Source organism: Polyodon spathula, chromosome 9 (genome assembly GCF_017654505.1).
Source record: "Polyodon spathula isolate WHYD16114869_AA chromosome 9, ASM1765450v1, whole genome shotgun sequence".
Taxonomy (NCBI): domain Eukaryota; kingdom Metazoa; phylum Chordata; class Actinopteri; order Acipenseriformes; family Polyodontidae; genus Polyodon; species Polyodon spathula.
The window spans coordinates 1,895,508-1,912,897 of NC_054542.1; the positions used below are offsets into that span (position 1 = coordinate 1,895,508).

General features: G+C 37.4%; 1 protein-coding gene across 1 annotated transcript in view; it reads right to left on the reverse strand.

Annotated features, from left to right (window-relative positions):
- The window catches only part of nbeaa (neurobeachin a), a 270,715-nt gene that overhangs the window by 171,743 nt on the left and 81,582 nt on the right, over window positions 1-17,390 (reverse strand). The window contains exons 2-6 of the mRNA XM_041260057.1: window positions 15,531-15,762; window positions 13,165-13,265; window positions 12,782-12,877; window positions 11,197-11,318; window positions 4,743-4,869 (exon numbers count right to left, since the gene is read on the reverse strand). Coding sequence (XP_041115991.1) covers window positions 4,743-4,869; window positions 11,197-11,318; window positions 12,782-12,877; window positions 13,165-13,265; window positions 15,531-15,762 — 678 coding nt within the window. The remainder of the gene's footprint in view (window positions 1-4,742; window positions 4,870-11,196; window positions 11,319-12,781; window positions 12,878-13,164; window positions 13,266-15,530; window positions 15,763-17,390) is intronic.

Sequence of the window (17,390 nt, forward strand, 5' to 3'; positions counted from 1 at the left end):
ACTTTTTATTTTTGTTTTGTTTGGCAACGCTGGTAAACCCATTTCCATACGCACACATAAGATTTCCATTCTTAACTGCAGGACCAAAAAAAACAACTTTATGCTAATGAGGTAAATGTTAACTTTCTCTCAATTCGTTAAAAACATGCCTTTATAGATGAAAATCGTTGGGGCTTAACGACGCACCTGAATTATATCTCTTATGAATAGGTGGCTGTGGATGAAATCCGATTATGTTTTCTCATTTCGACAAGTGTTATCCTTTTTTGAATAGACCCTTGGAGAGTTGGGGTTTGTAACACAGTTCAGACACAGATGTACTGTTTGTCCTTCAGAAAGCTACATTTAAAAAAACACAAGGCCATGCTCTCTGTGCAATACAAATTCAGATTAAGGGTTTTATATTGCATTCACTGAATGACTGTGATCACAGTCTAGTCTGAATAGTCTGTGTTTGTCAGTACATTGTTATACAGTGGTTTGGAACATGTCAGTTATAAAGTACAGATATTCACCAAAAATAACAAACACAATGTAGTGTCTTAACCACTAAACCAACCATTTTGAAAATGTTGCTCTTCATACCCTTTTTGATCTTTTCTGGTTTTTCACAGCATTCCATCTGCCGATGAAATCCTTTGTCTGCTTTGTACCCTGATGACTGCAATGCTAAACTGAAAAGCATTGTTTTGTTAACGGTTTCTTAACAAATAAAGTAGTTTTTTATGTGACGTGCAGGTATTTTTAAATGTATTTTGAAATATTGTTTTTAACCTATGCAACACGGTTGACTTTTGTGATGCAGCGGCAGTTCTTATCTGCTTAAAAAATAAAAATAAAAAAAATCTGACATTTTTATATAGTTTGAAATATTCACATGCTTGGAAAAACATGTAGAGCTAAATAATACCTGCTTTCTTGTGAGCCACTGAGATTATGATCACATTTTGAACCGGTTCAATTCCTATCTTTGTGTACAATACAGGTACAGTAAGCTAGTCACTTTTTTTTCCTTCATTTAGAGCGACCGATTATTACTATTATTTATTGTACAATTATGTTTTTTCTCCTCACCACAGCGAGTCCCCAGACAGCTCAGACGTTCTGATGGCGTGTGAGAGTCCTCCAATCCCACAAGCCTAAAGCCAGAATCGCTTTTAAGTCGAGCAATCCAGAGCAGAGGTGGATGGGCTACCGATCCCGGAGAGCAGAGAGCAGCCCTGCTTTTTATCCACTGAATGATGTGCTCAGTGTCTAGCCAGTAAGGTTTGCTGTTGTGTGATGAGGAGAATGAGTCCCTGCTGTTTCCCATCCTCCACCCTGGGAGCGTCAGAGCCAATGTGACGCCCCCTTCGGAGACCCCAGCAAAGTTCGGCCTCTTTGGACCTGAACTGGCGCCGTCCAAGCCGCATGACTCATCGTGCGCTCCCCGCAGCAGCGCTTTAACTAGATGAGCCACCCGGGGACCCCAAGCTAGTCACTTCTGATGTCAGTATTTTTATGTACACTTTTGGAGGGGGTGGAGGGTCTTGAAAAAGAGTCGGCTGTGTATGCTTGCTGTCAGTGATGACAATCTTGGATGACCCGTTAAGGGTAACAACAACTCCCACCTGAAACAGACAATTGCTGATGCAGGAGGACATGCACGTATTATTGGTAATATACACTTCCAGAAGGAAACAGTTTAAAGCTAATTACAGTTTTAAAAAAACTTAGGGCAATTGATTTTTTTAATTACAGATTTTCATCAGGATGATTTTTGGTTAAAGTTTCTTTGTGTAACCGTCTCTATGGGCTTTGTGAAAAGCATCCAAATTCATACACAAAGAATTCAAGTTTTAATGGAATCAAATAAGATCACAGCTTGCTAAAGCCTACAATAAATATTTGCCATGTGTCAGACTAACATAATTATTTGCCCTGGTGCTCTTGTAGTGTTAGTTTTTTTTTTTTTCATAAACTAAAGAAACTATCTGCATTCAAAAATTATTTAGGAAATTACAAAAGGGATAACACACAAAAAAATAATAACTTGACAGGCCAGATAGGTACATTTAATCATGTCTATTTTTAACAGTCTGTAGCACTACACAGAAAAACAAAAGTGATATAATACCAACCCCAAGAAGAATTGTGAATGGGAATGGCTTGTGAATGGGAGAGAAGGAATCTGAGCTTCAAATCTACCTCCCGACCAGTAATGGCGCTAAGTAAGGTTGGAGGTACGCCTTCACAGGGATTGTGGGACGGAACTGGAAGTCAGACATCTTGGGAAAAGGTCGTAATTGTAAGACTGCGGAACAGCTCTATTGTGCTCAGCTGCATTACTTGGGCAATTGGATAGAGTGGCGCCGCATTGATCACAGGGAGGAGTTTAGCAGTACAAAGGGGACACAGCTACGTGAGTACAGCCCATTACTCTGAAACTAACGTGCTGGAGCGCTGAGCTTTCTGTTATTTTGTTGTTGCTGGCAAGTAGCAGCTTGGGAGCTGCAACCACGGAGCCAGCACACACACCCTGGATCACCACTTTAGCTGCACAGCAAAGCACCACAACAACAACCAACCCGGAGCACTTGTCCATGCACTTGTGGGAGAAATGGACTGTTTATTATTAGTTGTTTAACCTTTTTGTTTGAGCCTGAAGCCCCACCCTTTTTACCCCCCATATCATTGCTGGTGTAGGAGGTGGATTGCATTTATTAAAACTGACCTTTTCTTGCACGTACTCATCCTGTTTGGACCTTCACTTATTTACTCAACACACCAACATCCTGACACAGCTACATAAAGACTTTGCATGAGACCAACTAAAACATCTGATATCACATAAATCCAGACAGGCTAAAATTATTTATAAACCACTGATATTCAATTTGAATGCATTCAGGCATAACATTTTGTTCAATGTTACATAAAACAAGTGCTATAAAATCAAGCAGGCTTACACATGGTTTGCAGTTTTCCCTGAACGAAAACCACTTGAAAGACCTTCTGTAAAACTGTCTATAACATGCAAGTCCATAATGGCAGACAGGATGGCACTGATTCAACATGTTATTGGAGTTCTAAAGGGATACATTCCACAATGATTACTGGCTCTGTTTCCTGCAGAGAAATGTGTTCTCCAGAATGACCCATAGTCATCTCTTTTGAAACTTCCACTCATGGACACGAAAGAACCTGACACCTGAGCACATGCTACCAAAGTCTTGCCCATCCTGACAAACTCACTTTTCAGGCAGATATTTCACAGAACAGAATCCCCAACATGTACATGTGAAATGTGACATTTCAAGAACAGAAAGTTTCATCTAATGATATAATCATATCATAACCAATAAACTGAAAGGCTTTAGATTAAAAGACATGAAAACAAGTTGTCACAAGGTGGAGAAAATAAAAAAAATACAACCATTAAGGAATAAAACCATATTTAAACATTTGAGACCATTCCTTGGGAGATAGCAAGCATGCATGCATTCTCTTTCAAAGGAGATTATGAAATCCACTGAAGCGTTATTACTGACGGCCATAAGTTTAGGTACATAATAATAAATCAGCCAAGCTTCAAGAGTAAATGAGCCTGAGAAGATGCAATGGAAATCGAATACAGACACATTCCTGGGAGATCAGAGATGTCTGTTTGTGTTTTTAGAAAAGATTATCCTGCTGTATCCTATGTGCTCAATATTGCAGCAATATACTGTAATCTTTAACATGATCCCGATAGATAGTGCTCCGATCAGACAAGATAAGGTTTGCTTTTCTTCAACAACTGTTTCAACTAGATGTCCTTTTAAGTGTCTTGAACATGAACAGTATGACAATAACTCCTTTCACTTTATGTTTTACCAAAAAGTAGATTCGACCAAATACAAAATGCATCTTTAATAATTTGAAAGATTCCAAGTGGTTAAACCATTTTTCTATCTGTTCACACTTTATATTACTTATCTTGATTTTATAGACTTCCATTTGCCAGATGTTTACACTACATTTGAACATTACATTGGGCAGACTTCTAGCAGAGAATGACTCGCTGTGCCTTTAATGTGGCTGCCATTTGTTTACCATTCATCATAGAAAGAACAAGAAACAGCAGAATGCATGATTTTTAACATCCTTCTGTCTGACCGGGTGACATGAATTTACAGTTCTGGTGACCAAAGTTTTCATAGTCGGAAACACCTTAATAAAAAGCTGCTTCTTAGTTAAACATAATTCCATGATAACTATTACACCTCCCCAAGGAGAACCAATTGATTGCATAGAGCCACAGCCTACGTAACACAACCAGTTCAAGATTACTGCAAGTCTTGAGACATATTGAGCTGAGCAGAAAGGGCTTCCAACCTAGTTTAGACAGTAAAAGCAAACATTGGTGTATCATGTAACAAATCAGGCAGATTAATAAGGGGGTCACATAACAAAGAAATCAATTCCTCTGTATTTGAATCAGAGGACATACGGTACAAAAGGCATTAGCATAAGCATAAGGAATACATGAAAAAAAGTCATAATGCTCATACAAAAATCTACCTTGGTGCACAGTTTTTTCTGTTTAAAATAAAGGACATATTAACACACATATCAGAATCACAAATGCAAAACCAAACTACAGTACTCACTTTACATCTAACTTTATGTACAACTTTACCCAAACAGGTTGTTAAACAGACACATGTGAGAACAAAATCTGATACTGTACAATACTGTATTACGATAAAAGTGTTTCTTACTTTCCGGGGCTGGAAATCGTATTTCACGCAGTGCTGAAAACCTTTGCCTTTTGACTTCAGGGATGTGACGATCAAACAGTTTCCAACAAAATGTGCAGAGTAACCAATCCCTTTGCTTGTACGAAAGCTACAAAGAAAAAAAGAAAGAAAGCAATTACTGTAGTTAGACCAACTGTTTTGTATAAATCATTAAAACAATCTAATTTGAGTGAGTTTTTAAATATCCATTTAATCAATCTTAACCACTACTATTGCTTAAACTGAGAAAAATAGCAACATAGATACAAAAGCAACCTTTTATGGGTATGAAATATCAGAGATTAGGTGTTCTTCCTTTTTTTATACTGAACAAATGCTGCCTGAACTGCCACTAATTATGCCCAGATTGCCTAATGCACTATAAAAGGTCCATGACTGACAAAATAGAGCACTGACAACTTCAAGTGAGGGCATGGAGCCATAACTATCTTTTCTCCAGTTGCACTGGTACAGGTGACAAATGAAGGCACATAAAGCTGGCTGAAATACTGTATACATCACTCTCTAGAGTCCTAACATACCTATAGCTGACAAGGCACACAGCGCTAAACCATCAAATTACTTTCTATCTTTGTGTCACAGATGGCTGAGTGGTGATGTCACCAGACCAGCAAATACACACAGGCACAGTACTGTGGGGTGAGTTGCCAATGTGCTAGGTTCTTTATTAAATAACTTCAACAAACTGAACATTAACAAAACGGCACGGTGGCCAAAATAAACAAACACAATAATCCAACAAATATTGCGCTGGTCGAAATCCAGCACGAGTAGCAGATTTTATATACTTGGCCATCTCCAAATTGGTAACTGCTTAATCAATTTGGAGATGACCATATTACACACGAGTTTACATGGATGGGGAATTTAACCCCATCCAGGCTGCAAAACATTAATAAAAACAACATTGTTTTTAACAAACACAAAACAATATGTTTTACTATAATAATTATTAATAATAATAATAATAATAATAATAATAATAATAATAATAATAAGGGTGGGGTGTACCCCATCACGCTTTGGTACTAAGCATTTACTCGTAAATTCTACCACCTCTGTCTTGTAGCTCCCTTGTGTGCTGACAGCCTAGAACAGTGTAGGAGACAAGGCTTCTGCCACCAAGAATCTACCTGTTTTCTTATTCATCACTGTGCCTTTTCTGGATTGGAAAGATCAGCTAAACCAATTATGTACAACATTTAATTTCCATGGTTTATAAACAAAATTTCATTTTTAATATATTACTGTTATTCTGACCACAGCAGTGCTGCAGGCCACAGTGTAGCAAGAGTAAATGGTGTGTGATACAGGCATGGATGCATGAAATCAGCCAGCCAGCTTTGATATCAGGGGACCTGAGAAAATATGATTAGATTCCACATTTACACGGCTAACAATCCCTGCTCTACACTGCAGTCTGCCAAATACAAGAAGGCTTTAGTCAGTTCCCTTTCTGATGATTTCTCAGATTCAACATAATACAAATATCCAAGAAGAATATTAACTAGTTAAAAAGAAAAACCTTTTACTATTGTATTTTTTTTTTTTTTTAACCCAAATAGTATTTGGAATAGAGCCTTGACTTCATATTGTCAAAAAATAAAAAATGTACATAATTTAGTGTGATCTTTTTATCACACATACTATGACTAAGATTGCATCAAAACAGATAACTGGATATCTTAGTGAGTGAATACACTTTAGATACACGTACACAAGTACTGTAAGTATTACTACATTTTGCAGTCATCTGAGGCATCCATTAGGAGTGAAACAATACACTAATGTCACAATACAATACATATCACAATATAATATCATATCAAATGGTAATTTAATGATGAACCATTTTGTTAAAATACATAAATAATGGGAAGAGGAGAGCATGTACTATATTTATGCCAACTGTAAAACACACTTATGGGGGCGCTGTAGAGTTATGAGCAAGTGAGATGCACTTTCCGTTTGCTTTCACAAATATGTTTTTATTTTAATAATTTCAATGGCATTACAGTTTTGTTCTTTTTTTGTAATTAAGCTTGTGCTGTTCAGTACTTACTTGAGAGCATTCAACTGGCCGGGTAAACCCCTAATATGCCAAGTACAAGGGGAAAGGAGGAGGCTTTCGCTGGAGACCGTGATCCTGCGGCCTCTCCTACAGAGGAGACCGTTGCTGTTTACCCACCTGGAAGCGCCAACGATTCAACCAACACCGCTGTACTGGAAGTTATATCCTCTCTTCAGAGTAAGTCGTCTCTCTAAAAGCTGAGATATGTTCGACATTGGATGCCAAGATCGAAGCGGCTTTGTGGTCTATCAGAGGAGAGATTACAGCCATACAAGAGAAGATGCACTCCTTGGTGTCTGCTTTACGGGCCCTCACTGATACGCACAGCAAGAAACTGGGGGATTTGGAGCAGGCTGCCATGCATTGGTCTGATTCGACTAAGGCCTTGGAGTCTGAAGTGGAAAAAATGTCAGAAGCAATCAAATCCTTAAGTGAGAAGTGTGAGGACTTGGAGGGGAGATCTAGGAGAAATAACCTTAGGGTGATTAGGATTGAGGAGAGCACTGAAGGACCACATCCGATGGAATTCATGGCCCAGCTACTGATGGATGCTCTTTCCTTGGGGGAGAAACCCTTACTCGATCGGGCACATAGATCTCTTCAGCCACTTCCTGGTTAGGTCAGAAACCTCGTCCTTTCACTGTCAGGATACACAACTTCCACATTCTAGAAGAAATACTGCGCCAAGCCAGGGAAAGCAACTCTTTATTGTTTAAGGAACAGACATTTTTCATCTACCCGGATTGTGCTCCATCTGTTGCAAAGAAAAGGGCGGCTTTTGGGGAGGTGAAGTGATCCTTATACAATCAGCCTGGAGTAAGGTTTGGCCTGTTGTTTCCAGCTCAGCTCAGATGGTTACACAATGACTCTGTACGTTTTTTCAGTGATGCTGAGGAAGCACTATTATATGTGAAACGCCATGTTCTCGCCAGCATGTCTGTACCTGATAGAGTGAATCCGGTTTAAGGCTATGGCTTGGTCAGTATTCCTGGACATCAGCTTGGTATGTTTGGTACATGCTGAATACAGTTGTTTTTTGTCATCTACAGGGCACTGTGGGGTAAGCGTGATATAAAGCGTGTTGGTTTGCTTGTAACTGATAAATACCGCAGTTATCTGTTACTATTCAGATACATACTTCCTTGTTTTATTTATTGATTTATTCTGTTTTGGTTGTAGGAGGATAAGGTTTCCCAAGTCAGTTAAAAACGTTCCCTCAGTTTATAGCTGCCTTTTTTCATACCCATGGGAGCTTGTGACTCATTTTTGTTTTTCATGTATGCAGTTTCCATTCATGTTTATATCTATATGTATTGCCTCACTGTTGTTGTCATTAATTGTTGTTTATTGTGTAAAACACACGTCTGTGTGCCCTTGGGTCTGCATATTGTAGGTTAGTTTATGTCTGAGTTAGTTTATGTCTAGTTAAGTTTATATTACGTTATTTTCCAAGACGGAAGGGGGACAAAAGACTTGACATTTGAAAAAAATGAAAATACTTCAATATACTGTATATATTTTTTGTTCATCTATGTCATGATGCTCTGCAAGCTTCACATTGCCTTTTCATGTATGCTGTTAAGAAGTCATCACTTTTCTAGTACAAAGTTATCTTTATTGTTATTTTATTATTAGATACCTATCTTAGTATGCCTGAATTTGAGCAAACTGCAGGGCTGCAGGTTCAGAATGTTTAACTCTGTTCTGGTACAATGCACTTTGTGCACAGATGGCGTGTTTTATGGTTAGGCTCGTTTGGGGAGGTGTTCTGGGGTGGGAAAAAAAATAGTGGGGGGGCAGGTCCTGATTTGATTTCAAGCTCTACTGTTTTTTCTTTTCTTTGTTTTCTTTTTCTTTTCCTTTTTTTTCTTTCTTTCATTTTGAGTCTAGCTTGACTGCTCACATTGATATTATCCTCTGTTCACTCTGTCATTCAATTTACTTTTTAAACAATACATGGTACAGATAAGCTCAACCAAACATGATGGGAGATCGTCTGTGAAATATATCAGTAGGAATGTTAAGGGGCTCAAATCAGCCAGTAAAGTGTAAGAGAGTACTATCACACTTTCAACTTCTTAAAGTAAATATTCCTGCAAGAGACATACTTTTGTACTTCTGGCCAGTTTAGGATTCGTAGGGATTGGGTGGGTCAGGGGTTTCATTCTCAGTTTCACAGTAAAGCCAGGGGTGCAGCAATTCTAATGCATAATTCAACAAGGTCTGTAGCTTCCCACACTAAGGTGGACCCTCAAGGTGTTTTTTTTATAGTTACTGGTAGAGTTTATAATACTCCACTGATGGATCAACATGGTGTTTCTGATCCCTGGCGTTTCTTGTATCCTACAGCAAAGCAGTACTCATTTTTTCCTGTCTATAAAACACACTTGCATATAGATTATTTTTTCCTTGGACAATAAATTGTCACTTATTCGCTCTTGCTCTTAACATGGTACAGTAATTTCCAACCATGCACCCTTAGTTTTGGAACTCAGCTTTCCAGAGCGCAATCTTTCTCGTTTCCCTTGGTGGTGATAATTTCATTCAATTTATTACTTCTCAAATATCATTTTATTTAGAGACTAATATTACTTAGGTTTCTTTTTCCACCCTGTGGGAAACAATGAAGTCTTTTATACGTGGACAGGTCAAATAGAACTCAAAAGCAGCTTTGATCAGGAGATGTGTTACAGTGAAACGCCATCCACTGCATGCATTTTGATTGTTTCTGTACGGCTGTGCACAGCCCACTGTAAGTTGTGGGGAAAATCAACAAGAACAAAAATCATACCAAAAGTGGTCCACAAATATGCAGCGTTGAACAAGTGTGACTGATTTCTGAAATATTCAAATTGTTATTCCAGCAGTTTAAGTAACAGCAGGGAACGAAAAATTCTGTCGCAGACTATGGCCCTTACATATAGTCTAATGCATGCTTTGTCAATTATTCAATCTTGTGCCCCCCCCAGTTTGTTCTCCAATCTTTAATGAGGAGGCTGTGTAACCAGCTGGTCCCCGGTTCAAATCTCAGCTCAGCCACTGACTCACTGTTTGACCTTGAGCAAGTCACTTAACCTCCTTGTGCTTCGTCTTTCGGGTGAGACATTGTCGTAAGTGACTCTGCAGCACAGTTTACACACCCTAGTCTTGTATCTTGTAAAGCGCTTTGTGATGGTGGTCCACTATGAAAGGCGCTATATAAAAATAAAGATTATTATTATTATTATTATTATTATTTTACAGTACAAATTGCAGATTTTAGATTGCAGAAATTAGTGTGTCTTGGACAGTGTTGTATTTTGTATTTTTGCTATGACAAGTGTCTGCTTCAATATTTATCCATGTATTTTCCATTTGCAATGCCCAGAATGTCCTCTTCTGAGTAACCCTCCTTCTACAGTCCCTGAGCAGTTGAAAGAAGTATATATATATACATATATATATATATATATATATATATATATATATATATATATATATATATATATATATATATATATATATATACATACACACACACACACACACACACACACACACACATATATATATATATATATATATATATATATATATATATATATATATATATATATATATATATATATATATATATATATATATATATATATATATATATATATATATATATATATATATAAAAACAGCAGAGAAATTAATAGTGGGATTCTTGATGAACACCCAGCCAGTAGCGCAAACACCTTTCAGGACGCTAGTTATTTGCTACATTTAATTAATGTACCTTGCCTTTATATTTTGTTGATCTTGATATTATAAGCTTATTTATTAGTTTATTCAGTATGCACAATTTGCATTGCATTTACAATTTTTTGGTCCCTTAAAGGTAAAAATATTTAGTTAAATCAGTAAACAGAAAATCATCTAGCAAACTGTTAAATAAATCAAGGAACAGCTGCAGGACAAACTTTGTTTTAAAAAAAGCCGAGTAAACAGTGACAAGCTAAAGCAATGCCAGATACCATGACAGCAACATGTATGTACAGATGTATTTATTTTATGTATTTATTTAATACTTTTTTGCACTCTAAAAGCACAGAAAGTCCAACACAATCGATTGTCCGGGTGTTTTAGGATGCAAAGCATGCTACATTTCAAAATGTTAAATAAGTTGTACCAACAGGATGATTGTAGATCTTGGCAGTATTGGTTCCTCCTCGTCACGATCGGATCTTGTGATGACAGGTAAATCCATAACTTCAAGCAGACAACGTGTTTGCTAGTGCCTTCATCATTGTAATTACACTTATGAAAGCATACCTACAGGTGCCATTCAATGCGTTTGTGTGAAGAATTTGTACTTACCAATAAAGATAAGGTTTGTCCTTGTCTACGTTGATATTATTCAGGGGGTCCATTCGAAACCAGGTGTTGAGAGTAAAGCCATTTTGGTAAGGCCACTTAGCAATAGGAGGCAATGCGATGGCCTGAAAGGAGAAAACAAACTGAGTGAGCAATTGTATTTGTAACTACTTGTTTAGGAGATGAAAAGGTAAGGTAAGCGACATATAGGCTGGTACAGTTCTAATCTGATCAAATCTAACACATATTTGTATGATTATTAATACTATTAAGCAGCAGGTCCAACACCATGGTCAGTGCCCAATAGAACAATCATAACAGTGACAACGAAACACAAGGTACATTTTCTATGACTAATGGCCACTGTAAAGGATAGTAATGTTATTATAAATTAAAAGGATGAAAAGGGGGATGCATACAGCACACAACAACGTTATGATAAGTAATAGACAGTGTCCGGTAAAGCTTTAATATCAAATAATGATCTCTGTCTGCAAGCCTTGCTTTAATTTTGTCTTGCATTATGGTCCTTTGTAGAATGAAATTGTCCCAACCCTTTTCAACTCCTTCATGCCTGTCACTAACTAACCAGCTGCTTCACCTATCGACATGCTCTGTAGTCAGTAACATTTTAATCCTGACCCTGACTTAAGGTTTTTTTTTTTTTTTTAACCTCAGGTGAAACACAAACAGTGCCTTAAGAAACACAAGGCAAACAAACAAAGTTTATTTAGTGATTTATTTTTACATTGTGTAGTACAAGATATCAAAAGATAGTACTGTAATGCATTTCTTTCAAGACTGCAATACCACTATATAGCGTATGGACGTGCGCAACAGGTAATACTACTGGAGTTCAAAGAATAGCACTCTGGGTCATGCTGTTCCTTAAAGTTGTCTGCAAATCTGTCGTACTGGCTGTTGAAAATACAAACTTTGCATAATGCCAAATACAAATATCTTAAAGTCTGTAGATCCTAAGTTGGAGAGTTTCGATATGGAGGAGTTGTAACTGTATAGGGTAGTCTGGATCTTAGTTTACAGCAGGTTACACCAAAGTATCCCCCATACTGTTTGGGTACTGAATGATTTACGTTATCATGGAAACATCAATAAGAATCATATAAGGTTAACATGCTGCTGGCAAACGCATTGCACACCCAACTTGTGTTAATGATGCCTTGTCCAAAGTTAAAAAAAAAAAAAAAAAAACACTTCTAGTCTGGATTCTGTTTCTGAAATTGAAGATACAACATTGCAATAACCTCCCCAGCTGTGTCTCATACCCACTGAACATCTAAACGTTATCAGTGCACCAAAATGTTTTTATCTTAATTTAACAATAATTTAATGTAATGTGGTTGTAAAGTGCATAAAACAAAGACCTTAAAATGTTGCAATCTTTACCATACAAATGTACATATTTCATGATGGTAGTGTCCTATCTGGCTTTAGCAGGTGATCTACTCAAGATCCAGTCGAATAAACAGGAGAATAGCATGTCTTTAAAAATATTCTTTTGTCAGAAAAAGTAAATGCATGGATATACTTTCTCAACTTGTGTGCAACGTCCAGCAAATACACTTACTGCAGCACTTCGACCTGGAAAGTTGAAAAAGGTGTCTGGGCCGTGTCTTTGTGGCATTTGATTCAAAACTGACAGCAACTTGACTGCGTGCCTTGGCTGTCGGACAAAGGAGAGAGATATAAAAGGTCATCAGAAGTAAGCAGGCAGAGATAAAATCCCATAGGTCCAAACATTCATGACATCATCCCACTGCTGGCAAATCAATTCCCTGTCAATTACCTCCAGAACCTTAACGCTGCGAATCAATTATCAAGCAGCTTCAAACAAATTTTGTTTATGGGCCTCCAGAGATCATTTGTCTGGGGCATGATGCTTCACTAAAGCACTAATACATCAAATTCTAGTGACACTTGATACTGCCTTTTACTTAAAACACTGCTTACCCACAGTCCACTGTCTCCTCGCAACATGCTGAACAGAAGCTTCAGTTCCTTGACAGTAATGCTGTAACTGGCAAGAACTCCCAACATATCAACCAAAAGATCTGAAAGACAGAGAAACAAAAACAATTCCTAGTAGTTGCATCTTTCATGTTTCACCCAATGGCTATGCAGCCGTGTGCGTCTGCTTAGTGCACAGCTCCAAGCTAGATGAATGTGTGCGCAAGAATGTGGGCCAACATTAGCTACTATAAGGCACAAGCCCCACACCTGCACCTGCAGTTGCCTGAAGGCAAGATATTCCAATTCAAAGCTCTCCACCACCACACTGTGTTACCAGCTTCCAGTGCCTCAATCCTTCAAGCAGCCAAGGCAGCAAAAACAGAAATCTCATTATGGCAGCAAAAATCAATTTCCCTGTCCTTTGTTTTTCTTTACCAATAATTATAACGCCACATTAACTTACAAATACAATTTTTCAATAAGCAATTTCCTGCTCATTTCATTTCTAAATACAGTAGCAGACACTACCACCCAGTGGCCAATGGTGTAATTGTGTTTTTAAATTTAAATTAATGTTCTCCTCACCTATACTATAACGCTGGTAATTTAACAAACCAACAACAAGACAACTACTTATCATTTAAACCTTTCAAAAGGGTTAATCACCTTGACATACCTCACAATAATAATCTCAAAATGTTATTTTTGTTTCCTTGTTTATCTTTTTAATTCCAGACTTCCACCAAGATGAGCCACTTTTCCTTGTTTTACTATATTTTTTTAACAGACCATAGCACTTATATCTAACTTATAGGACAAATGAGCATTACCTGAGACAAAAAGTAAAAATAAACAAGAATAGAGATTTACATTGAATTATAACACCTTTAATGGTTAACAATCTTAATGGACAGAGAGAAATGTTTTATGCATCCAAGTAGCTGATTTAGGTTCATAATTGTATTAAAATGGTCTTAAATTGGCTGCTTATCTTAAATCTTCAATGCAGTGCTTTAAAATAACTGGGACCAGAAAAATATTAACTAATAAGAGAAAAGGTGAAACTGACCAACCAATAACTGGAATAAGATTCAGGGCTGCTACCCCTCCTCCTCACCCCCCTCACTACTCACTACATTGAAAAACATGTGCTAGTATCTTTTAATTACCATGCATTGCATAGCAATGCAAAAATAATCCTAACAGATTTATGCAGCTTTCAAATATGCATGAAACATCCCCAGTGATATAGTTTCATACCACCTTAATAAGATGTCCTTACTCTACGGCTCATCTGTATTTAACAGCAAAATGTATTTACCATTGATGCATGAACGAGCAAGCTTTAATGGCCATTGAACCAGTAATGCTTATAATATAAAGGAAAAGCATTACGCTCTGCTACCACTGTTATTTTCATGCAGATTGTATTGGATTTTAGAGCATTAAAGCTGCAGTGTCCCACAACCATGTTAAAATTTGACACTGTTGTCTTCTAACTACATTCTTCCATGGTTTAGCATCATGCACACTGTATTTTATAAGAAAGAATGCCTAGTTACTGTGCCTAGTTTTCAAATTCCTTATTTATGTAACTTCTCAGTGTGCATCTTCAGTATTGTGGACCCTAATATGACAGGATGGCTTGGAGGTGACATCCTCAGACTGGGAAGTTGACAAACATATACCGGTACTGAGGGCTGAAGCGCTGGTCTGTGTATTTATTACATTTACAAAAAGGAAACAAGAAGGCAGACAAAAAACAAAAAGGTTAAACAAAAACAAATCTCGACCAGAAAATTCCTTCAACAAAACAAGTACCATGCTGGTGCTTCCAGCACGAGTAGCACTTGTTATTTCTATACCGCTTTCTGAACCCCACCCTGAACACAACACAAAGCCTAGTTTATAGTCCTGTGCACATGCCGAGAATTCAATTTACAATTCCCTCACCCAGGTGTTTCCCCATTCAGCCCTAGCGGCTTCTGTGAAATGTAGTTTTTAGGTCTTTGGTCATGACACTTCTACCGTGGACTACAAAAACACAACACACACAGTGAATATCCAGGCAGTGCCACAGCGACTAATGAGAATTTTTTAAGTATATATTCTACTTGTTTCTTTGCTCACAATCTAAAAAACTATGAGTGAGTTAATAACCCCGCTCTCAGACCTGATGTAATCATTTAAATAGTGTGCATTATTTTGTATTCTGGTAAACTGGTAAAAACGACACATAAAATACAATATTTTCTACAGCAACCCTATGCAGTTGTTTTACTGGTCATACCTGCTCCAGTAATTTGGGTTTGTAGTTCGTCAGATCCACAGTATGTATATTGAGTATAATGCATCTCATGTCATACCTGCTATCATGTCATCGACTGTGCTCATTTTTAGCAGCACCTGTTCTATAAGGCCGACCTCCGTGCTGGTCTGTAGATTGCGGACGCTCTTCCGCAGAATAGCGGTGAACATGCTCCAGATTTCTGCCTGGCAAGTGACATCACAATGCTCCAGCAGCTCCACCATGCACGCTATGCTTTCAGCATCCTGGATGATGAAGTTCATCTCCAAATCAAACTCCCCACCGACGAGCTGGACAGAAACGAGAAAGAAAAAGTCATTACTTTGTGTTCTTAGAAAGCACACTTGTTACAGTCAAGTCAACAATTAAAATAAATTTACTCTACATAAACATACTGCAACGTATCATTTCTCTAGCTATTCAAAAAAAGATAGAATACATATTGTTAATATTAGCATTAGCTCTCATTTGTTGTGCTAAAGACAATACATTTTGCTGTAGACAGTCACACGAACTGAGATATATATATATATATATATAGTAATCAATGCATACCAGAAGCAAGTGAAGTTATCTGGAGTACAGCCGAGTAATAATGGAACTATTTTGGGATGCCTAGAACTTGCTTTATTCATTTAGAATGATTTATCATCAATGTTTATTCGTGTACATCAGATGTTACACAAAGAAAGTATGAATTCTCAAATTGACCTGCCTACACCTTTAAGGAATTGCAAGGAATTGAATTTGACTACATAGGCAACTGGAGGAAAAAAACCTAATAAATCAAATAAAGGGATTGTGTCCAGCTACGTGCCATACACCCATGCAGGCACCTCTCCTGTATATACCCATTGCCAGGGGCATGCATCCCCAGTGAGAGATGGGACAAGGAGAAGTATAAGGCAGATCATTTTTAAATTGTGTGATAGCGTATAAAAGAAAGTTAGTGCTGTACATACCAAGTAAAATGCTCCACCAAGAGCAAAATATTTTCAGGAGCTGCATGATATAACATGTACTGTATGTCTAGTGTTTACCTAAAAATTACAGGATTTTTTTTTTTTTTTTTTTCTTTAAACTAGACCTCAGTTTTTACTGATTTATACCTGACTTTTAGTCAGTATTTTCCCGCTACCATTTTTTAGGAAATACACACTATTTTGATTAAAATGCTGTTTTATTTTGACTCCAACATTTTAATAAGCAGCGCTACATTGAATCCTAAGATACAGCACACATGTTTAGACCGATGATCAAATAACATTCAAACATTGCATGTGATTGGTTCTCTGTTGCTTCACAAACATACTATCACTTGATCTGTTGGCCAATGGCCAATCAAAGTCTGATTATTGTGGAAGTGCTGAGTGTAGTAACTAGTTTGATCAAAAACTAAATTGAAATACATAAAATTATAATATTTTGAGTGGATGAGGAATGGGGAGAAAACATAAATCAGTTTATGAATATTCAAAGGAAAATTACGTTTCGAAGTATAGAAAAAAGCCAAACAGCAGAAGTGGGCCAGATAAGGCAGAGGGTGCACAGCGTTGCAAATACTGCTGCACTGAGGTATGTGTTCGCGCTGAGAATAAAAGAACATACTGAAACTAAAACAAGAAAGTGAACTGGAGACAAGCAATCAATTTCTGTGGCTTTTACACATGCTTTAATAAAAGAAATAGCAAAATGACTGTGTTAATGAATTTGTTTGCTGATGTCACATTCATCCCTCCTGCCAATACCAGCTCAGTCAGTACAGCGATTGCCCAAACGTTCGCAAAATATCAGTAACTTGGGAAAAAGTGGCCTCGATTTGCACAGATCCTGCTTACATCCCAGGGACATTAAACTTAATCAGAAACCAGAACTGCCACGCATCATATTCCACATGTAAAGTGTACATAATGAGATT